Raw genomic sequence first — 24,319 nt, 5'->3', positions numbered from 1 at the left:
GCAGGAACCAAGCCTGACACCCTATATGGTCGGCTGTAGTGCTGATCACTGAGTCACAGCACTGATCATAGCTTTATGGAAATACTTATGCAGATATTAAAGAGTCTCAGAGTACAGAACATTATTGGGAATATAGTCTGTATGACTTATGAAAATGTATAGTTTGAATAAAACTATAGGCTTTTAACCCATGATAGACTTACCCACTGTCAATGATTATATGACAGCAAAAAATGGCCAAAATACACAGTAAATTTACAGGAGAACTTGTGTTGTGCCAACAGCTGCTCATCTGAGTAGATTGATCCAGTTCCTGAATATAATGCACACAAAACCTTTCAGGATATTTGTGCTTTGAAATTAAAATACTCACTGTATTCATCAAGACAGGGAACATGATGACCATCAGAGGATTGGCCAGCATTAAAAATGTATCGTTTAATTTTTCTAACTGTAGTGATTTAAGGTACTGGGTTGCTATGTCTCCAATTCTCTTTGAACTGTAGTCTGTCCCTCTTATCATGCTGAAATAAGTCTGGATATTTTGTACCACTATGGTCACTGATGTGTAGGATATATACCGGTCTGTGTGTATAATAATACGGCTCCTTTTGCAGGCTGAACAGCTGTAATCTCACAGAGAAATGCTGTGAGGTGCTGGCTTCAGCTCTCAGATCAAACTCCTCACGCCTGAGTGAGCTGGACCTGAGTCACAATGACCTGCAGGATTCAGGAGTGAAGCTGCTTTCTGCTGGACTGGGGGATTCACACTGTAAACTGGAGATACTGAGGTCAGTATTACTGGGGATTCCACACTGTAAACTGGGGGTACTGTGGTCAGTATTACTGGGTATTCTACACTGTAAGCTGGAGATACTGAGGTCATTATCACTGGGTATTCCACATTTTAAACTGGAGATACTGAGGTCAGTATTACTGGGTATTCCACACTGTAAACTGGGGCTATCAAGGTTAGTCATATTTGTCAGGTCAAATGGTAATCTGGTTTTTCACAATGACACTGTAACTGTCATACATGTTAAACCACAGGCCACTGGCATTTGACAGTACAACTGAGATAGTATTCCACACTGTAAATGGGAGATACTGAGGTCAGTTTTACTCAGTATTCCATGCTGTAAACTGCAATTATTGAAATATTTATTAGACCAGACATATTTGCTTGAAAGCAGTACTTTTAATGGTGAGATGATATTATTTATTAGGGAGTTTTTGTCTATCTCTCTGCAGGCTGTCAGGCTGTAGAGTCACAGAAGAAGGCTGTTCTTCCCTGGCTTCAGCTCTGAGGTCAAACCCCTCACACCTGAGAGAGCTGGACCTGAGCTACAATCACCCAGGAGACTCAGGAGTGAAGCTGCTCTCTGCTGTACTGGAGGATCCCAGCTGTAAACTGGAGAAGCTGAAGTGAGTACAGAGTGTGTGTCTGTCACGCTACAGATACTTATGCATGTATGTGAAGAAGAGGCACCAATAAATAAATGCATACAGCAGTACTATGTTATGGCTTAATGGTTAGGGAAGCACACTTGTAATTGAAAGATTGCTGGATGGAATCCCTGACCAGCAAGACACCACTGAGGTACCCTGAGCAAGGTGCCGCCCCCAAGCACTGCTCCCTGGGTGCTGAATTAGCTGCTGCCTGCTATGTCACGATGTCACATATGGGTTAAATGCAGAGGACACATTTTGTTGTTGCGCACTGTGTGCTGTGGTGTGTCAACAATAACCACTGATCATTAAATTCTAATTCTAAAACTGTAAATTCTGCTTCTCCTATAGTGTGGACCACAGTGGAGAGTGCAGGACCAGACCAGGCGTGCAGAGATGTAAGTGAGTTTCCATGTTTTTATCAATAATATCATTAGTACCATTTTATGATTGTATTCACACAGTTGTTGTGTTGAGTGTGGCTTTTGCACTGTATGTAGATGGATTTCCATGTTTGTGTTTAGGTGAGTTTCTCTGTGTGACAGTTTAGACAGAATCCAAAGGGAAAACACAAAACAGACAAAACATCCAGGACCGTAACCATTCAATCCCAACTGGGGTCACAGGGGGGACCAGAGCCTATCCAGGAACAAGGGGGGCAGGCAGGAACCAACCCTGCGCAGGTGCAAACACACCACAGGGCGTGTGCACACACACACACACACACACATACACACACACACACAGACACACACACACAATTTAGCCCTACAAATCAGCCTGGGCTGCACACTTTGGGTCCGTTGGAGGAAACCCACGCGAACACGGGGAAAGCATGCAAGCTCCACACGGAAAGGACACGGGACCAAACCCAGGACCTTCTTCCCATGAGGCAGCAGCACTAACCACTGTGCTGCCCACAGACAAAACAGGCATCACTAAGAATATTATGAATTAATTTTTTTGTACAAACAAATACTTTATAGATGCTTATATCGTCCTTGTGTGGGAGTGTAACAGGGTTAAAATATGTTCTGATATCGTTCTGTGTGTTTGATTTCACAAAGAAATCTTTTGCACTTGTTCTTCATGCACATGTCGTGAGTTTATTCATATCTTTTTGAGATTTGTTAGTTTTGTCCTAAGATGGCACCTGTAGTCTCCCCAAACCGGGAGAATGGTCTGGCTGCAGAACACTGGGCGTCTCCGCTAGGAGGGTCTCCGCTAGGAGGGTCTCCACTGTGGGACCAGGAATCACATGACCTCCACTGCTGTGCCGGACAAGATATTATATAAGCTTCATAAACAGAGCCGAAATATAGAATAGAGATATTATTATTATTCATTTTTGTAGTATTATTATAATTATTTGTATAACTATATATGTACATGTATATAAGATAAGATAAGATAAGATAAGATAAGATAAGATAAGATAAGATAAGATAATGTATTATAATAATATAGGATAGGATATTATTATTATCTCCACTAGGATTATATCGTATCACTCTGTATGAGGTATGATATACCACCACTAGGGGGCGCCGGAATCACATGACTCCACAATACCGTGGAGATGACGTCAGCGCAACATCGGAACTAGCTTTAATAATCCAGCCTACTGAGTTGTCCTTAGTAGCGTCGTGTTCGGGCAGGAGTGGAGTTTCCAGCCCCACAGTAGATACCCTCCTGGCGGAGTCTGCAGCCAGATGTAATCAGTTCATGCTCCTTACCTCTCTCTTCTAAACCGGCGCCGATGCCGGACTCTCCTCAGTCTGCGGGCAGCGCTGCTGTGAAGAGGCGTGCGGTTCGAAGGAAGGTTATATTTTAAAGTAAAGACACTCACGTTTAATATTAATCTCTGGTGCCGTTTTGTGGTAAATATGCTTGTGATGAATATGTCTGATGAATGTCGCTGCTTTGTAATTTTATTTACCCGTAATTACGCTGTTAGTTTAGCTCGCGCCGCATTTTGGCGGCTCTTCCCGCCGGCGTCGCGCGCCATCCGACATTTCCTGAGCTATTTCATAAACTTCAGTTCCCGCTTCGTTCGGGGAAGCTGCGCTGCTTTTATATTGTACAGAAACATAAAGTACAGGGGGGCTGATGGTATTAATAATTCTTCCTCCTGCCTACAGACTCCTGCCAGCTGACACTGGACCCCAACACAGCACACAGACTCCTGTCTCTGTCAGGGGGGAACAGGAAGGTGACACGGGGGGCAGAGGAGCAGCCATATCCTGATCATCCAGAGAGATTTGAGGACTGGGAACAAGTTCTGTGCAGAGAGAGTCTGACTGGCCGCTGTTACTGGGAGGCTGAGTGGGATGGAGATGATGCCTGGATAGGAGTGACTTATAAAGGGATCGAGAGGAAAGGAGGGAGTGACTGTCTGCTTGGATTCAATGACAAGTCATGGTGTCTGAGCTGTGATACTGACAGTTACTCTGTCTGGCACAATAATAAACAGACTCTCATACCCATACGGGCCTCAGGCTCCCGCAGAGTAGGAGTGTATCTGGACTGGGGGGCTGGTGCTCTGTCCTTCTACAGAGTCTCCTCTGATGGACTGACCCCCCTGTACAGATTCACCTCCTCATTCACTGAGTCCCTCTATCCAAGGTTTTGGGTTTATAGTGACTCCTCAGTGTCACTGTGACGTGTTGCTGATTCTCCTGGCAAAAAGGTCAAATCTCTGCTTTTTAACCTTTATAATCCTTTTTACTCTGAAATGTATGTTTTACAAAAACAAGTTTTTCTCTCTGACTAAAATGTAACTAAATGTAATCCTGTTGGGGGGGGGAGGCTTTCCCCCTCCCCTGTATATGTACATTTTATATATTTATGCCTATTTACTGTATTTCCTCCCTGTACAATGAAAATAAAGGCTTTCTGTTCTGTCCTATTAATGTCCTGCTTCAGCGTCACCCAAAGCAAGACTGAGTAACATAATGAAACCACAGTCTGCTGGATTAAATTAAATTCAATTTACTGCTGCAGATGAACATAACTAACACAATGACACTCAATGAATGTATATAATAACCATTGAGCGAAAAACTTTCAATTATATCCTGTTACTGCCCTGGTTCACTGGATTAAAGTAAATGAAATTATTAATTTATTGAGTAATTTAAATTTGTTTTATGGAATAGCTATTTAAGGGGGCGGCATGGTGGTGCAGTGGTTAGCACTGTCGCCTCACACCTCTGGGACCCGGGTTCGAGTCTCCGCCTGGGTCACATGTGTGTGGAGTTTGCATGTTCTCCCCATGTCGTCGTGGGGTTTCCTCCAGGTACTCCGGTTTCCCCCCACAGTCCAAAAACATGCTGAGGCTAATTGGAGTTGCTGAATTGCCTGTAGGTGTGCATGTGTGAGTGAATGGTGTGTGAGTGTGCCCTGCGATGGGCTGGCCCCCCATCCTGGGTTGTTCCCTGCCTCGTGCCCATTGATTCCGGGATAGGCTCCGGACCCCCCGCGACCCAATAGGATAAGCGGTTTGGAAAATGGATGGATGGATGGAATAGCTATTTAAAGGAATAATTAAGAGTAATATTTAGGTACTGTGTGTGTGTATACATACGTACTTGTATCTACACACACACAGGTCACAGGTTTAAACCCAGCCTCAGCCTTGAGCGAGGCCCTTAACCCCCAGCTCCTTGGGCGCCGCTACAGGTGGCAGCCCTTTGCAGACAACTTCCTCTATGAAAAAGAGCAAGGAGGCGTAAAGACAATTTCCCTACAGGGATCAATAACGCATCGATTATTATTATTATATATATATCTATATATACAGATGTAGCCACTTAAATTTTCCCCGTTTCCATGATGGGACCTTGGCTGGTCCTTGGCTGGACCTTGGCTGGCCCCTGCTGCATCCTGGGTGGGACATTAACTATAATGAGATCCCCCACGATGATGTAATGAACAAGGTGGCCGGCATGATCAGCCCCTTACCTCTCTGTGTGTAAAGTACTTGCAATGATTTATCCATCCACCAGGGAGAGCAGTGATTATGAAAGCTGAAGTGACTTACCTGAAATCAGGTACAATACCTGATTTCCAGTATCTTAACTTCACTACAAGAAATGAAAATCTAAGCAAGTATAATTTTCTTATATTTAGACAAAATTCCAATTTCATTAATAAACTGAGTACACTGCAATAAATGGCCTGTGAAATTTAAGAAATTGTTTCTGTTGTGAGGCAAAGATGGATCAAAATGTGTTTTAGTTAGTTTATTGATGAAATTAGGATTTTGTATTTTACTTCAACTTTTGGAGATGAGGCGGACCCAAGATGTGTGCAGTATAATAATTACAGACCTAAACAAACTAATAAGATTGATTTTGTCAAGCAATGAGGGACAGTGTGGTATATGAAAATTAAACAGATTTAAAGCTTGTTTGGCACATGATGAAATACTTCATCTGCAAGGAGGCCAAGCCAGGTACAAAGCAGCAGCGTGTCCAAGCAATAGAGTTATTTTGGGAGAGGAGAGTGACCCAAGATGTGTGTAACAGACTAATTACAGGCCTAAACAAAGTAATAATGATTGTGGAGAATAAAGGTGGACAGAGTAGAAAATGAAAAATAAAAAAACATATGGTTCTGTACTGTGCTTGAATAAAACAGACACATTCCTTACTGTGTTCTGTCTGGCTAACAGTCTGAAAGACTGCTGATGGCTGCATATTCACGGGGTGGGGGTGGGGGGCAGTCACAATGACGTGTGAATGTGTCATTAACTTCTCTGCTTGGCCACAATGAAAAGAGATATGTTTGCAGGGGATCAAGGTGAGGTTGCTTTCTTAACCTAAGAACACTGAACAAATGGTCAAGCTGGGTGGTGGTAGTATCATGCTGTTTTGCTGACAGCACTTTATGTCACTACATTGCACAAAGAGGATGGAATGATGAAGTAGCACTGGATAGATAGATTGGGAATTTTTTGTCATAGTACCAGACTCAAAAAGAGGAACATAAAAGAAACATAGCATAATAAGTATTTACTGTGACCCTTTGGAGTCTGAGGCCTCTCACCCTGTAGTCTGACATGCCTTAACATTTTACAGTTTTTCTGAATTGCTAAAACACATTTCCTAAAATCTCCTCTCCTTTAATCAAACCACTAAGCACAAACCCTAAAATTCAAGCTAAACTCACAAAGAAATGAAAACACTACCACTCAAAATAGTTGTTGGCATGCAAAGTAGAAACTGTAAGACTATAATTAAAAAAAAGTATGGTCGTCTACCAAAAATATTTGTATACTGTACAGTTATGACTGATAACGAATATGTAACTGCTGAAGATTTTGCCAACTTCTTTGCCGAGAAGATTGACAGAATCTGTCAGACATTCTCTCCCTCATCCACTACACTACACACTAAGGATTTCCCTCCCCCCTCACTGGCCCAGTTTTCCGGTCTTACGGCAGATGAGATCATGAAAGTCATCTCATCTTCCAACCCTACCACCTGCCCACTTGATCCAATCCCTTCTGCATTGTTTCAGACAATCTCTCTAGACCTTCTCCCCTTCATCACGACTATCATTAATGGCTCCATAACCTCCGGTCATGTACCAACAGCATTCAAAATAGCCAGGGTCATTCCCATCCTAAAAAAACCCACTCTAAATCCCTCAGACACTTGCAGCTACCGACCAGTATCGCTTCTTTCCTTCCTTTCAAAAATCCTCGAACGTACAGTCTACAACCAGCTTTCTCTCTATCTCTCTCAGAACAACCTCCAGGATCCTAATCAGTCTGGCTTTAAAGCAGCTCACTCTACAGAGACTGCCCTCTTAGCAGTCACTGAGAAGCTACATGCTGCCAGATCGGCCAAACTGTCATCTGTCCTCATCCTTCTTGACCTATCAGCAGCATTTGACACGGTCAACCACAAAACTCTCCTATCCATCCTTAGGAGTCTTGGCATTGGTGGCCTGGCCTGGCGCTGGCTGGCTTCCTACCTAGAAGGCCGAACATACCAAGTGACATGGAATGGATCCACATCTACTCCACGTTGTCTTTCCACCGGTGTCCCTCAGGGCTCGGTTCTTGGCCCTCTCCTATTCTCCCTCTACACTAAATCTCTTGGCGAAGTTATATCCTCACATGGCTTCTCCTACCACTGCTATGCCGATGACACTCAACTCATCCTCTCCTTCCCTCCCTCAGACACTCATGTCTCCACTAAGATCTCTACATGCTTGGCAGACATCTCATCTTGGATGACCACTCACCAGCTAAAACTCAACACTAGTAAAACTGAGCTGCTTTACATCCCAGCTGACTCATCCCCCCTCCAGGACCTTGCGATCTCTTTCGACAACTCCCTGATCCGTCCTTCGGTTTCTGCTAGAAACCTTGGAGTTACCATAGATGATCGGTTGTCATTTTCCTCACATATCGCCAGTCTTTCTCGCTCTTGTCGGTTTCTCCTCTTTAACATCAGGAGGATACGTCCATTTCTTTCCACCCAGGCTACCCAGATACTCGTCCAGTCCCTCGTCATCTCACGCCTTGACTACTGTAACTCGCTTCTAGCGGGTTTACCACTGAGCGCCATCCGTCCCCTCCAACTGATTCAGAATGCAGCTGCTCGTCTTGTTTTCAACCTTCCCAAGTTCTCCCACACCACTCCTTTGCTGCGCTCCCTCCACTGGCTTCCTGTAGCTGCACGCATCAGATTCAAAACACTGATGCTCGCATACAAAGCCAAAAATTCTCTGGCACCATCCTACCTAAAGGACCTCATCACACCCCGCTCTGCACCACGATCTCTCCGATCCTCCAGCACTGCTCGACTGGTCCCTCCTCCCCTCAAGGCACAAGGAAGACACGCATCTCGGCTCTTCTCTGTCCTGGCACCTAATTGGTGGAATGAACTCCCCCTAGATGTCCAAACAGCTGAATCCTTGACTGTCTTCAAGCGACGACTCAAAACTTTTCTTTTTCAGAAATACCTGACGTAGAACTTCTATATTCTATATTCTCGACTCTTATTCTGGTGTGTGTTTAAAAAAAAAAAAAAATTCTGCACTACTCAATGGAGTTCTCAGAGATAGTATTCATAGCTTGGGTCCTTATTGAGCTAGCATTGGAAATTCATTGCAGAGTCTCAAAGCACTTATGTAAGTCGCTCTGGCTAAGGGCGTCTGCCAAATCCTGTAAATGTAAAATGTAAATGTAAATGTAACATTTGCTGTATTCAGTACTCCAGAAAAGTTACTGTAAAGAACAAAGCCAAAAAATAAACAAATGAGAGGCATATTACAGTAAAATGTTGTGCAACTGCCAAGCCAGATTCGCGGAAAGAACGAATCCTCTGTGTGACCCATTTGTAATTTGACGTCGAAATTCCGCTCCTATTCACCTATGGCACATATTCTATGTTCTAGTCACTCTTTGGCTTCTTCAAATGTTTAATGTGTGTGAACAGTTTGAGTCATTGTGTTTAAATGACTGCTGTGTGCTGGCTGCGCTTAACCTCTGTGGCCTGTGTTTTCTATTTTGCATCAAAGTTCACCATAGCTCAAAATGTGTTTTGATGAATGAGAATGTGTTTCGAGTTTTGCAAAAAGGGTGACTGAGATCTGCAAATTGTGTCTAACTAGGTGAGCATGGTTTGAAGTTTTGCCAAGTGATTGATTCAATAAATGACTTTTGGTAACTGGCATGCAGTTTTGTTCCCAAAATGATTTCTAATATTTCAGCAATTCAGAAAAACTGTAAAATATTTCACTTATCTAAACAATATTTATCCCAAAGTGCTACAAATGCTTTTATTCAGCACAAACTTAGCACCGATAATCTGAGATCATTTTGAATGTGATCATTCTATTTTTTTGTTAAAATCTACTTTAAACATACACTTCCCGAAACCTATTTTCAGTGGAGCTGACAAATTGTAAAAAATCACATTATAAACATTTCTAGCCAAGACTTTTGAGCTCTGAAGCTTATAGACATAGGGGCTGGCTACACAAAGGTGAATGAGACATTCAAAGAATTGTATGAGGTTTGATTACTAAAGTGTTACAACTTTGAAGTGACTTTGGAGTCACCACACCTTTGCATACTGTCAATGGCCCATCAGTCTGGAATGTCTGTCACTGCTCCTCCCACCAATCAGTTTGGAAAGGCAGTGTCAATTTTACAGTTTTTTTCAATTGCTAAGACAGATACTGCAATACTGAAGTTGCTTTCTCAAAACTCTTCATACAGTCACCACAACATTAGCTTATGTGGGCTTATGTTAAGCATTTTGCTTTGCTTTCATACAAAATGCAATCAATAACTAAATTCTTCAAAATTTATTCTTCAATTAATTTATCAGAGGCCATTTTGCACATAAGTACATACTGACCCTAAAACTGCTAGTAAAACAGTCAAAACTGAAATATATCATTTTACTAAATTACTATCAAGACCCTTTCTAAAATAGATTGTAAAAAAACACATAAAATAAACAAATTATGTTAAATGACACAAGATCAAACAATGAATGCTGTATGCCAAGATATTTCTCCAGAGCAATGCCAAGGATGGATCATGTATGTCAAAGTCAAAGTAAACTTTATTGTCATCTCTGCTATATACTGTACAGGTACATAGAGAGACGAGATGACGTGGCTCCAGTTTTTTTCAGTGCAGATGAGAGAAAGAGACATGTAACAAATCAATAAATATAAGGTATACAAAAAAATATACTAGGAGATAGAGGTAGAGGAGGTTATAATAGTTATGTATGGAAAATGTGCAAATAAGTGGCAGAAGTGCAAAAATGCTTGTAGCAGAGTTTGTGTGTAAAGTGCAGATGTGCAGGAGTTAATTTGTTCGCAGTCCGGGTGTGTGTGGGGGGGTAAGTGTGTTCAGGAGTCTAATGGCTACTGGGAAAAAGCTATCCCGCAGCCTGGAAGAACGAGTCCGGATGCTGCGATAGCGTCTGCCAGATGGGAGGAGTGTGAAGAGTCCGTGTGAAGGATGAGAGGAGTCAAGCAAGATGCAGGAGGCCCTCCTGATGCAGCGCTTGTTGAAGATGTCTTGCAGCGATGGAAGAGACGCACCGATGATGTTCCCAGCTCCTTTGATGATCCTTTGAAGCCGTCGGTTATCGGAAACCGTGCTGTTTCCAAACCAGACGGAGATGCAGCTGGTCAGGACACTCTCTATGGTGCCCCTGTAGAACACGGTGAGGGTGGGAGGTTGGCTCGCTTAAGCCGTCTCAGGAAGTGGAGACGTTGCTGAGCCTTTTTGGTGATGGAGGTGGTGTTGGTCGTCCAGGTGAGGTCGTCTGAGATGTTAACTCCCAGGAACTTGGTGTTTTTTACCATCTCAACCGTGGAACCGTGGATGCTGAGTGGTGTGTGGCTGGGGCGAGTTCTCCTGAAGTCGACAACCATTTCCTTGGTTTTGTCCACATTCAGCGACAGGGTGTTCTCACTGCACCACGTGGACAGCTGCTGAACCTCGTCTCTATACGCCGACTCATCGTTGTTGCTGATGAGTCCCACCACCGTCATGTCGTCTGCGAATTTGATGATGTGGTTTGAGCTGTGCAGGGCAGTACAGTCATGGGTCAGGAGTGTGAACAGAAGTGGACTGAGAACGCAGCCCTGAGGAGCACCTGTGCTCAGTCTGATGGTGCTGGAAACGCTGTTGCTGATTCGAACAGACTGAGGCCTCTCTGAGAGAAAATCCAGTAAGAGTCTTTATTGTCCAGATGAGAGAGGGAAAGGTGGAGTGCGGTGGATATGGCGTCCTCGGTTGACCTATTTGTGCGATAGGCAAACTGTAGCGGGTCCAGTGATCGGGGGAGGTTGCTTTTCACCTGCGACATGACGAGTCTTTCGAAGCACTTCATGGCAATGGGTGTCAGAGCGATGGGACGGTAGTCATTCAGGCAGGAGACTGAAGACTTCTTTGGCACTGGGATGATGGTGGTGGATTTGAAGCATGCTGGGACGATCATCTGTCTCAGTGATGTGTTGAAGATGTCTGAGAAGACCTCAGCCAGCTGATCAGCGCAGTCTCTGAGCACGCGAGCAGGAATGTTGTCTGGACCAGCAGCCTTCCGTGGGTTGACTTTGGCAAAGGTTCTCCTCACGTCGGCTGCAGGCAGAGAGATGATCTTGTCAGTGATGGGAGGCGTGGCTTTCGACATGTGTGTGTTGTTCAATGCGTCGAATCGTGCATAGAACTTGTTCAGCTCCTCAGGAAGTGTGGCATCTCCCTCACAGCTGCTTGGTGCTGGCTTGTATTGAGAGACAGCCTGGATGCCTTTCCACAGACTGCGAGAGTCTTTTGTGTCCCTGAAGTGGTTGTGGATCTTTAGTGTGTGTGCTCGCTTTGCCTGTCGGATGGAGCGAGAGAGGTTTGCTCTGGCTGTTTTAAGAGCAACTTTGTTCCCAGACCTGAAAGCAGCATCTCTCTCTCTTAGCCGTGCACGCACCTGTGCTGTGAACCAGGGTTTCTCGTTGGCTCTGGTGGTTATGTTCTTAAGGACAGTAACATCCACTATGCACTTGCTGATGTAGCAGGTCACAGATTCTGCAAACTCGTCCAGATTGATGCAACCATTGAGCGTCGCTGCCTCTTTAAAAACATCCCAGTCCGTGCACTCAAAGCAGTCTTGGATTGCTGAGACAGCTCCACTGGGCCAGACTCTGACGGTTTTTTTGGAAGGTCTTGTGCGTTTTAACAGAGAGAAGTATGTGGGCAGTAGCATCACCGTCGTGTGGTCAGAAGAGCCGATGTGTGGGCGCGCTGTTGCTTTGTAGGCACCACGCACGTTGGTGTAAACTTTGTCCAGGCAATTCTCCCCCCTCGTAGCAAAGTCCACGTGTTGATGGAATTTGGGGAGAACTAACTTCAGGTATGCGTGGTTGAAGTCGCCAGCGATGATGAGAAAGCCGTCCGGGTGCACAGTCTGGAGTTTATTAACAGCCTCATGAAGTTCGGCTAGCGCCTGGTTAGCATTCACGCTAGGTGGCAGGTACACGGCTATAACTAGCACCACGGAGAATTCTCTCGGCAGGTAGAACGGGCGGCACTTTATCACCAAAAACTCTATCTGTGGTGAGCAGTGGCGAGTCAATTCAGCGGAGTTCGTGCACCAGAGTTTGTTAATGTAGACGCACACGCCGCCTCCGCGGCTCTTACCGGACAATGAGGCTTCTCTATCGGCCCGATAGCATACTAACTCCTTTAGCTGGATAGCGGAGTCCGCGATGCCCGCGTTCAGCCACGTTTCCGTGAAAATAAAGACGCAGCAGTTCTTTATCTCACGTTGGCTTGCCTGCTGGAGCCAGAGATAGTCCATCTTGTTGTCCAGTGAGCGGACGTTGGAGAGGAGGACAGATGAGATGGAAGTGCCGGTCGGACGGGGTTAGCTCTTAGCCTCGCGCTAGTGCCCGCGCGCTTTCCTCGCTTTTGTTTGCGTGAACAGCGCTTGCGTTTCGGCCAGCTGTGCTTCACTGCCTCGCCTAGGATCCGTAGCGTCTCCAACGGTAGATTTAGCGGTGGAATCGTGCATTTTCTTTCATGTATGTATGTGTAGAGACAGAGTAGAATCTATGGTACTGTCTTAGCAATTGAAAAAAAACTGTAAGAAAACACACAATACTAGCCTTTTCACAGTTTATAACATGCAATAGATTAAACGTTGAAGTATAAAATGTGCAATCACATTATATTACATGAATAATACAATACAATAAATGAATATTAGAACAACAAATTAGTTAGCTATTAGTTGCTGAGCTATTACAGTTCTCCTCAAATGAGCTTGATGGGCTGAATGGCCTCCTCTCGTTTATAAATTTCTTATGTTTTTATATAAATTGTCACTCCTGATCAGGATGCCAAGCTTCAAAACAGTTGTGGGTTATGCTGAAAAGCCAGGTCTGTGCCTGGAACCCAACTAGTTTAAATGAACTAGAAATTCTGCAAAGAAGAGTGGTCAAATATTCAGCCAGAATTATGCCAGAGGCTTGCTAATGGCTACCAAAAGATTCTGGTTGATACCTGTTGTATGTAAACTTGTGACCACAACTAAAATGTGTTTTTGTAAAGAAAGCGCCATCTCATGGTAACATCCTGCAAGTGAATAAATGGGCGGGTTTAGACGAGAATTTAGGCACACCCCAGAAGGAGGGGGGTTACTCCCTTTGGCTGGCTTTTGGCAGGCAACCCGGCAGGCAGCCGGCTGGCAGTTGGCTGGCAACCGGCAGGCAGCCGGCTAGGAGCGGAAAATTGAAGTGGCTGCATCTGTAGTATCTAAATAGTAAATACTCTTGATTATTAATTACTTTAAATAGTTATTCCATAAAACAAATTTAATTACTTAATAAAATTAATTAATTTTATTAATTTTAATATATATATACAGTATATATATATATATATATATATACAGTATATATATATATATACAGTATATATATATATATATACAGTATATACAGTATATATATATATATATATATATATATATATATATATCCATATATATATATTCATTCATACATACATACACACACACACACATACACATGCATACAGCACCCCATTACACCACACACACAAACACAGGTTTGTAATTATACACTGTGTTCCAAATTATTATGCAAAAAGTGTTTAGGAGTGATAAGGTAAGAATTTTTTTGTTTGTCAGTTGAACTCATGGATGGTCATGTGTGTCGGGGCTCTTTATATCACTGAAAGCAGTTGCAGACACCTGTGCTAATTAGTTTGGCAGGTGTGTCCAAATAAGGCAACACTACTTAAGAAGGCTGTCCCACATTATTAAGCAGCCTACATTTTCAACCAAAATGGGAAAGAAAAAGGACCTGTTGGCTGCTGAGAAGCAACAAATTGTCGAGTGTTTAGGTCAAGGCATGACAATAATCAACATTGCCAAGACACTTCATCGCGATCATCGCACAATCAAGAAGTATGTAGCTGATTCAGAGCACACACGTGTGCGTGCTGATAAGGGAAGATCCAGGACTCTTTCCAACAGGCAATGACATCGGGTCAAAAGAGCAGCTGCAAAAATGCCTTGTCTTAGCAGCAGACAAGTTTTTGAAGCTGCTGGTGCCTCTAACGTGCCCCGAACAACAAGATGCAGGGTCCTCCAGAGGTTTGCAGCTGTGCGTAAGCCATCTTTTCGACCTCCCCTATCCACTGCACACAAGCAGAAATGGCTTCAGTGGGCCAAACAATACATGAAGACTGACTTCAAAACTGTTTTGTTCACTGATGAGTGCCGTGCAACCCTCGATGGTCCTGATGGATGGAGTGGTGGATGGCTGGTTGATGGCCACCCCATGCAAACAGGGCTACGGCGCCAACAAGGAGGAGGTGGAGTAATGTTTTGGGCTGGAAACATGGGGAGAGAGATTGTCGGCCCCTTTAGGATCCCTGATGGGGTAAAAATGACATCCATAAAGTATGTGGAGTTTCTCAAAGCGCAGTTCCTGCCATTGTTCAAAAAGAAGAACCGTGCATTCCGCAGCAAGATCATTCTCATGCGTGATAATGCACCGTCTCATGCTGCAAAGAACACATCTGCATCTCTGGCTGCTATGGGCATAAAAGCGGACAAACTTATGGCATGGCCCCCATCCTCCCCTGACCTCAACCCTATTGAGAACCTCTGGAGCATCATCAAAAGGAGTGTCTATGATGGTGGGAGGCAGTTCACATCTTAGCAACAGCTCTGGGAGGCTATTCTGTCCTCATGCAAAACAATTGAAGCAGATACCATCCAAAACCTGACAAATTCAATGGATGGGAGAGTTCAGAAGCTCCTTTCGAACAAGGGGTCCTATGTGCAAATGTAACATCACCTATAATAAAGTTTTGACTTGAATACTGTTTGATTTCAGTTTGTAATAACCTGCTAATGCTTATAATTTCACAAATGGCCATTTTTTGTTCTTTATAAAAATGAAAAGTTTGGAAACTCTGTTGTGCATAATAATTTGGAACATGCATTTGAGTGCATTTTGAGTGTTTTATTTTTTAAAAATATACTGTTATCATTGGACAGTTTGTTTAAAAACCTTTCAATTGTACTCTAATAGTTGATGACTGGAAAATTACAATGACTGCAATTCATATAGGTAATTTGGAAAATCTAAGAAAAATGTTTTGCATAATAATTTGGAATGCAGTGTAAATAGTTATTCCACAAAACAAATTTAAATTACTAAATTAATTTTATTTTAATATATATTCATTCATACACACACAGACACACATGCATACAGCACCCCATTACACCGCACACACACAAACACAGGTTTGTAATTATATCTTGGTGTGGACTCTCCATTCATTACTATGGGGAAAAATCTAATCAGCATAGCGACCTTAACCGGCGCTCTGAGTGTGTGTGTGTGTGTGTATGTGTGTGCACGTGCGCCCTAACAGGGTCCTTTGATTGTATGTGTGTGTGTGCATGCGTGCTCTAACAGGGTGCTTTGTGTATATTTGTGTATGTGTGTTTGTATATGTGTGTGAACGCGCACTCTAAGAGGACGCTGTGAGTGTGTGTATGTGTGTGTGCTGATGCGCTCTAACGGCACTGTGTGTGTGTATGTTTGTGGTATGTGTGTGTGTGCACGCGCGCTCTAATAGAGCACTGTGAGTGTGTGTTTGTGTGTATGTGTGTGTGTGTGTGCACGCGTGCTCTAATGGCGTTGTGTGTGTATGTGTGTTAAATAGGCACCGCTTATAAATAGGGGTTTCTTAACCTGTGTCGTAAATTATATATACCTACATTGTGTCGCTATACAGTTACAGAGATCAATCAATCAAATTTATTTATAAAGCACATTCCATTGACCAGAGTGCTGTACAAGTATAGGAAACAAGTTAGTTGATACTATACAGTGAGCATTAATACAATAAAATACCACAGGACACAAATCGATAATATAAGATAAAAATAATAATAATAGTAAAAACAATAAGGTTCCATAGCACTTCGTGCTTTGAACCCTTAATAAATAAGATTATAAGCCATCTTAACAAAATGAGGGATAAAACGCACATGAAATCAGATGGTTGTAAGCAGGGTTATGAAATGATTAATATTCTGGGCAGCTCTCACCTGCAAGGGGAGGCAGTTCCACAAACAGGGGGCAACTATTGAAAAGGCTCTGTCACCTCTGGCTTTGAGCTTTGTTCTGGGGATATTAAATAGGTGCTGATCAGAGGATCGCAGAGCTCTGGAAGGAGAGTAAGGAACAAGGAGCTCAGACAGGTAAGCAGGTGCCAAGTCATTTAAACTTTTAAAAACTGTTACCTGTATGTCTTAAAATGTATCATTTGTGTTCTATCAGTTTTCTGCTCCCTTCTATGAACAGGCCTTGAAGATAACAACGTAACGAGCAAGTCCCCGCCCCTTAATTAACAAGACCTGTTTTGGTTGGCTGAGAAGACATCTTGGTTGGGGATAAAAGCTTCGCTGTTCCTGTTCAGAAGAGAGAGGGAGGGAATCACTCGGTTGTCCCTGCAGATTGGCTGGTTACTGTGGCTGTTGTGCTCAGGTTGCAGGCTGGTTGTGGTTTTGCTTGGTTATACTTTTTGTTTTAAAGATAGGATGTGTTTTTGCAGTCAGCATTTTCTTACAACTTTAAACGTGCCCAGAGTATATGAACATGATAGCAAACTGCAATGACACCAGTTATTGTGCATGTTGGCTCCTCTGAGGCCCGGAACTGTAAGTACAGCTCAGAAGTACAATCCTGTCACTATGGGTCAAACCTCCCGCAGATCCCACTTCATACAGGCATGTTCTAGACAACCTAGAACAAACATGAAAAGGCAGGAGTCTGCACCGTCTCGGAGTCCAATGCCAGGATGCCGCGGCCATCTGGACCTATAAGGATCAAACCCTGAAAGACATCCATGCTAGATTTACAAATATTAATACTGTGCACTTTTGGTCAGATGGTGCAAGTAAACAACACAAAAATATAAAGACCCTTTTCCTCCTCTGTGCTGTCCCTTCCGGGCTGGGATTCAAAAATGCTGCATGGAATTTCTTTCCTACGTCGCATGAAGAAGCTGCCCCAGGTGGCGTTGGGGCAAGAGTAAGAAGGACAGTATTGTGCTCAGAGGAGGAGCATTGTGGATGGGAAAGCATGTTAGGAGATGGTGTCAGGCAGCCTAAATGCCATCAAACTGCAATTTGTCACTAGTCAAGACGTCCAAATGTATGACACTCTCCTCATGCATATATAATATATATATATGCATATATAATATATATATATGCACATACACACACACACACTACATTACCAAAAGTAACCCCTCCAAATCATTGAATTCAGGTGAATTCCAGTCACTTCCATAGCCACAGGTGTATAAAATCAAGCACGTAGGCATGCAGACTGCATGTGTTTCCATGCCGATGTGCTCTGCTTGTAAACCCATAAAGACATGCACAGTGTTTGTAGACATTCTCTTAGACTATGAAACACTAAGATCCTGCAGCTCTTAATTACCATGACACGACCGTCTAAACAACGACAACTACACACCGTGTCGTCCGCCATCTTTACATCTTGTAACTCCCCCTGATCACGTAAGTTCTATCCTGAAACTGGGGGCCTAAAACTGTGGTGACATCATGGTCCCGCGGGGGGCGACGACGGCGGCATTGCTGTGAGACGTACAGACTGCCAGTGCTGGGAAATATTGCCTTACATCCCACTTTCTTGTGACAACTTGTGCTCAAAACTGCAAAAGACGCCTTGTTTGTTTGTTCCTGTTATTTGTTCAATTAGTCATTCTTAGTCTTTATTATTAATTTAACACTTTTTCTAGCTAAAAATGGAACTTGAGGGAGATCTGCAGCTGGTGATGCAGTTATGCGAGTACTAGAAGGTGTTTGGAGACCCACTCAGTTCTGTAAGCATTTGAGAAGAACATACAATACTGATATGCTGGCTAATTACCCACCTGGCAGGATGGTGAAGTGCAGCTTCCTGGATGTGTTATGAAGATTGTTGTCATCAGGAGCCCAGTACTGTCTGACCCAGCCAGGGCAAAGATGGTCACAGACGGGACAGATGTCATGTATCTGTATAATTAAAATCATTTAAGAGACATTGTAGGATGTATTGATCATTTTTTGTAAATTTATTCATTTACTTTTGGTGTTTTGCAATCTACAGCAAATGTGCTGTTGACACCAAGTTGAGTGAAACATTTAAAAAATGTTTTCCAATAGACAACTGAAATGGCTATGCGTGATCCACTGTGATTCTTTTGCTAATACTCAAAAGAATTATCGTAACAATTTGCATGCATATTTATAAGTAGGATATAAGTGAAAAAGGCAGTTAGAGTAACATAAATGGAAAAAAATTAGCCTGACTTAAAATTACATGTAGAATTTACTCAGTAATGCCAGAGTAGCCGTGACTTAAAAAGATGCATGGAAATTGTTACGATGATTTTTTTAAGTAGACTTAACAAATTATTTTTTAGAGTGTAAGTCGGCAGTACTCTTTATTTTTGCTTTCATAGCCCTTTCACTATGAACGTACATGAGGCTGGTGTCTTGGCTGCCCCTGTCCTCGACGTACCTCTCCAGGCCCTGTTCTACGGGTCTCTCATGGCTGGACTCTGCTCAGTCTGACGCCGTCGATCTCACCAGTTCCGTGTCTGACTTGGTGTACATTTGGACCGATCTTCTCCTGTTTAATCAGTGTCGCCCCCACATGGCTGCGGCTGCTGCTGCCCCACACCTGCTGTCCCACCCGCCCGGCCAGAGACCGTCCATACACCTACTCAGTGCTGGCTACCCCACCTTCCTCTTCAAGTATTTGTGCTCCTTTAAGTTTATTCTCATCATTTTGCTTTTCATATACAGTAAAACCTCGTTAAAGCCAGTATAATTCGTTCCAGAAACGTGCTCGTAATCCAAAGGACTCGTATATCAAAGCGAATTTTCCCATTAAAAATAATGGAATCTCAGATGATTCGTTCCACTCAAAAATATTCACATAAAATGATTAAAACAAAATATTATGTAAAAATATATAAAACAAATACGTTTGAATAGAATCGTGGATGGTGTAAGGGAGACGAGAGAGAGTAGAAGAGGAGGGTTATTTTGTAGGACGACTTTCACTAACTAATGGAATCACTGCTATCTGTTGGCTCACTGGAATCTTTTTATTTTTGTGCGACTTTAACAAGGAATCTACAGTATCCAATGACAGCCGCTTTTGCCTCCTTTTCGATTTTGCGGAAATGTGGACATTACATTGTCGTTAAACAGATTCATCACTCGCACTGCTACACCCTTATTCGGGTGGTGCTTTTCTACAAAATTTTGACTATATGAGTGAGGCACGCTGACTGAGATCAAGCATGGGAGACGATTACCCACAATCCTGCAGCGAGAGAGAGAGAAGAACCATTGGCTCAGTCGTGATCACGTGACGCTCAGGAGACAAAGCGTATACGTAATACTTGTATTGCAAGACCTCGCTCATTTATCAAGTTAAAATTTATACAAATTTTTTGCTCATCTTGCAAAACACTCGCAAACCAAGTTACTTGCAATCTGAGGTTTGACTTCTTATTTCGCTATTTACTTACTGGAGTCTGGTGTCATGGGGTCGCTGGGTCGCTGGTCTCCTCCATCCCTCTCCAGGCCCTGTCTGCAGCTCTTTGGTGACTGGGCTCTCCTCAGTCTGACCTTGTTGGCTTCATCAGTTCAGTGTCAGATTTTGTGTGAGTCTCCTCCTGTTGAATCGCCTCATGGGCTGCTGCCTCTGCTTCTCAGCAGGTCTCCACATATCTGTTTCAGATTGGGTATGTCTGTAGTCCACTATGCATTTCACCTGCTGCAAGTTTCCTTTTTGGTGCTGGGTGCTTCTCCTGCCCAGCCTACTTCTCACTATTCTCTGTCTCAACTCATCTACATCCAATACAGCGTTGTCTTTGACCAATATATGTAAAACTGAGGCTAATGTGGTACTAAGCCTAGCTAAGCTCAAAATAAACGAATTGCAGTGCCCTGATGGCATCTTACCTATAGTTTTAAAAGAGATAAGAGATATTCTTAGCCAACCTTTAACTTTAATATTTCAGAAATCATTATCTGCGGGGGTGGTTCCTTCTGATTGGAAGCATGCTAATATAACGGCCATATTCAAAAAAGGGGATAGAAGTAATCCAGCAAACTATAGGCCAATCAGTTTAACTAGCATTACTGGAAAAATAATGGAAGCTATAATCCAAGTGAAAATGGTAGATTACCTGGCTGCAAATAACATTCTGAGTGATAGCCAACATGGATTTAGGAGAGGTAGATCCTGTTTAATAAATTTACTTGAGATCTTTGAGGAAGCTACAAATGAAATTGATCACAAGATGGACTATGTTGTGATCTGCTTAGATTTCCAGAAGGCCTTTGATGTTGTCCCCCACAAACGGCTCTTGCTTAAGCTCAAAGCTACAGGGATTTTAGTAACTGTAGCAGCTTGGATGGAAAATTGGTTAACAGACAGGAAGTAGCAGGTAGTTATTAGAGGCACAATGTCACAGTGGGCCTGCGTTCATAGTGGGGTACCGCAGGGTTCAATTTTTGGACCACTATTGTTCCTAATTTACATTCATGATACTGACACCAATACATACAGTAAACTGGTTAAATTCTCAGATGACACCAAGGTGGGTGGTGTAGCAGATACTGATCTAGCAGCACAGAGGCTACAACGGAATCTGGATTTAATTAGCGACTGGGCTGATACCTGGCATATGAAATTTAACATAGCTAAATGTAAGGTAATCAATGCAGAGAGCAGAAATATAAAGTGCAGATATTTTATGGGTTCCAGTGAAATAAAGGTAGCTGATTACGAGAAAGATCTCGGTGTGTATGTTGATGCTTCCATGTCCCACTCTCGCCAGTATAGAAGGCCAATAGGATGTTGGGTTACATCACTAGGTGTGTGGAGTTTAAGACAAGGGAAGTGATGCTACAATTATATAATTCCTTGGTAAGACCCCACCTAGAATATTGTGTGCAGGTTTGGTCACCATACCTTAAGAAGGACCTTGCTACCTTGGGAAAGGTGCAACATAGGGCTACGAGAATGATTCCTGGTCTTAGAGGAATGTCTTATTAGGAGAGGTTAGCTGAGCTGAATCTGTTCAGCCTCGAGCAAAGGAGACTAAGGGGGGACATGATACAGGTATATAAGATTCTAACAGGTTTGGATGCTGATCAGCCAAATGGCCATTTCAGTATTAGTTTGAATGCTAGAACTCGTGGCCATAAGTGGAAATTAGCAGGATAACATTTTAAAATTGAATTTGAGAAAGCCCTTCTTTACACAGCGTGTAGTTAGAGTATGGAATAGTCTTCCTGCTAGTGTAGTGCAAGATGAAACCCTGGGTTCCTTTAAATCAGAGCTAGATAATATTTTAATAATTCTGAGCTATTAGTTAAGCTTGATGGGCCGAATGGCCTCCTCTCATTTGTAAATTTCTTATGTTCTTATCTCCATCATCTTTCAGTTGTATTCCTGAGTTTGCCCTGTCCAGTTGGCTGCTCACTTCCTCAACATTTTCTTCAGGTGCGTTGTTAGCTGGACAGTGACTGGGCAAGTCTTGGCTCACTTCAGCCATGCTCACCGCATCACTCTGTTCTTTCCTAGTTTTTCTCAGCTTCTTCCAGAAACTGAGACATGCAGACTTCTTTCTTGTGCCCTGAGCATTTTCTACAATGGTGACCTGCACCTTTGTCCAACTTAAACCTATAATGATGTCTTTCTCGGTCACAGAACTGACGAAATAGTCACTAAGAATGAGATGTGAAGGTGAAATCACGATCGGCTCCTGGCGCATGCTTTCTGATATATATACATATATTATACATATTATATAGGTCTATAAAAACACATTGCCTGACTGGCGTGATCGGTCGGAAGTGGCAACCGAGATCCAAGAATCCAGTCTCTCCGTGAAAGTTTCCAGGGATAGTTAACAAGGACTTTGCCGCAAACGGAAAGAAGGGATCAAAACGCTCAGAGTAAAGGCGGGTGGACTATGGCAGCGGAGCTGAAGCTGCGAATGTGCGTTATTAAAAAGGCGGACTCTGGGTATGGCTTCCATCTGCATGGAGAGAAGGGCAGAAGCGGCCAGTACATCCGCAAAGTGGAGCCGGTGTCGCCCGCCGACATAGCCGGGCTGCGCACCGGGGACCGGGTGCTGGAGGTGAACGGCGACAATGTGGAGAAGGAGACGCACTACCAGGTGGGTCGCGGCGCCTCCCGAAGCTCCGTCCGAGGCTGCTGTCCCGGGGCATCGACCCAGTAACGGGAATGATGGTGCAGGTCATGTACACGTACAGTTTGTGATTAGGTGTTGATCTAAATAAATAATTGCTTTTTCCTTTCTTGCAAGTCGTTTGCCATTTAATGTTGTCATCTTTTAGAGAAAAATGTTCTCATGGACTTAAACCCCAAGGTGATGGGGAGGCCATCTGTACGCTGAAAGGTTGTGCTTTTGATGTAATGTTGAGTGATCTTATACTGTGTGTGTGTGTGCTGTGCAGGAGTGGACACGCATGTCGCAGCTGTTGGCTGTCCCAAAAGTCACTAGAAGTCACTAAATGACACCATCGCCTCATTTGCACAATGTGCATGTAATTATAATAGATGCTGTAGGAGAGAGGAATGTCATGGGAGAGAAAAAAAGTGTATAAAAACACCCCAAGCCAGGGCAGGATCAGCCAGCGGCTTCGCGCATGTGCGGCTCATTTGCAGCCTGGACGCGGAGGAGTGAACATCTCTGCTGTGACTGCAGCTGAGTGAGGCTGCTGCGTGAAGACCGGCCGCTTGGGACGGGAGAGGAGCCCGCGGCAGCACTCGGTGAGAAGAGAGAACGATGCGTGCTTTCACGTCAGAGTCTCCAAAAGTCCCCAATAACACCAGAAAAAGTCACTAGATTTGTTGCTAGTTGCTTTTTTGAAATCGAGTCGCTAGAGGACTCTAAAAAGTCGCTAAATATAGCGACAAAATCACTAAGTTGGCAAGACTGGTGATGGCGCATCCTGAAGAAGGTGAGGGAGCATCCTGACTCTGCGGACACAGCGTGTCCTGAACATGTCCTGGTAATTATTATTTGATAAAAGTGCGCATATGAGTATCAGTATAATTGAACGTTTTTTCCTTCATACTATGAAGTTTTTTGGCGGCCGGACAGCTTAATAATTATAATACAAAGACGTATGAAGCCAAATTAAATACTGGGGCTTCATGTACCTCCCTCATGTACGCCCTTGGCTTCTCAAAGACAGAATACTTAAAAACACGAAGGAGTGTGTGTGATTAACAGTGTCAGAATCAAACGATATTTTCATACAAGTCGGTGTTATGATATGTTACAATATGGCGCAGTGTTTAGCGCTGCTGGTCTCGGGTTCGGTACCCAGGTCGGGCATAGGACCTTTCTGTGTGGGGTTTCCGCCGGGGGGGGGGTTGGTTATTTGATGATTCTAAGTTGGCCATGTGAGTGTGTTGGCGCCTGCGTAGCGTTGGTTCCTGCCTGTACCCATTGTTCCCAGGATAGGTTCCGGTCTCCCCCGCGACCCCAGTTGGGATTGAGCGGTTATGGTGATGCGTGGATGTTTTCAGAGGAATATCACGCAACATGAGGTTAAACATATCAACATGTCAGGCAACAGCGCCACCTACCGATCCACCCTCACATTGTGTACAAATATTTATAAGCTGATATCGTGTAAACAGGTCGGGGTCTAAGTGAAACTATACAGTCGTGATGGTATATAAACACTACTGCGGCAGTGGATGGGAG

At 43.5% G+C, this 24,319-nt stretch overlaps 1 protein-coding gene across 1 annotated transcript in view; it reads left to right on the top strand.

Moving 5' to 3' along the window:
- Positions 1 to 24,319, top strand: part of LOC125727368 (protein NLRC5-like) — a 479,373-nt gene that overhangs the window by 354,937 nt on the left and 100,117 nt on the right. The window contains exon 26 of the mRNA XM_049004038.1: positions 618 to 791. Coding sequence (XP_048859995.1) covers positions 618 to 791 — 174 coding nt within the window. The remainder of the gene's footprint in view (positions 1 to 617; positions 792 to 24,319) is intronic.

The sequence above is a fragment of the Brienomyrus brachyistius genome, unplaced genomic scaffold (assembly GCF_023856365.1).
Source record: "Brienomyrus brachyistius isolate T26 unplaced genomic scaffold, BBRACH_0.4 scaffold95, whole genome shotgun sequence".
Classification (NCBI taxonomy): domain Eukaryota; kingdom Metazoa; phylum Chordata; class Actinopteri; order Osteoglossiformes; family Mormyridae; genus Brienomyrus; species Brienomyrus brachyistius.
Note: the sequence above shows the minus strand (reverse complement) of the source record. Positions and strands in the feature narration are given on the sequence as shown.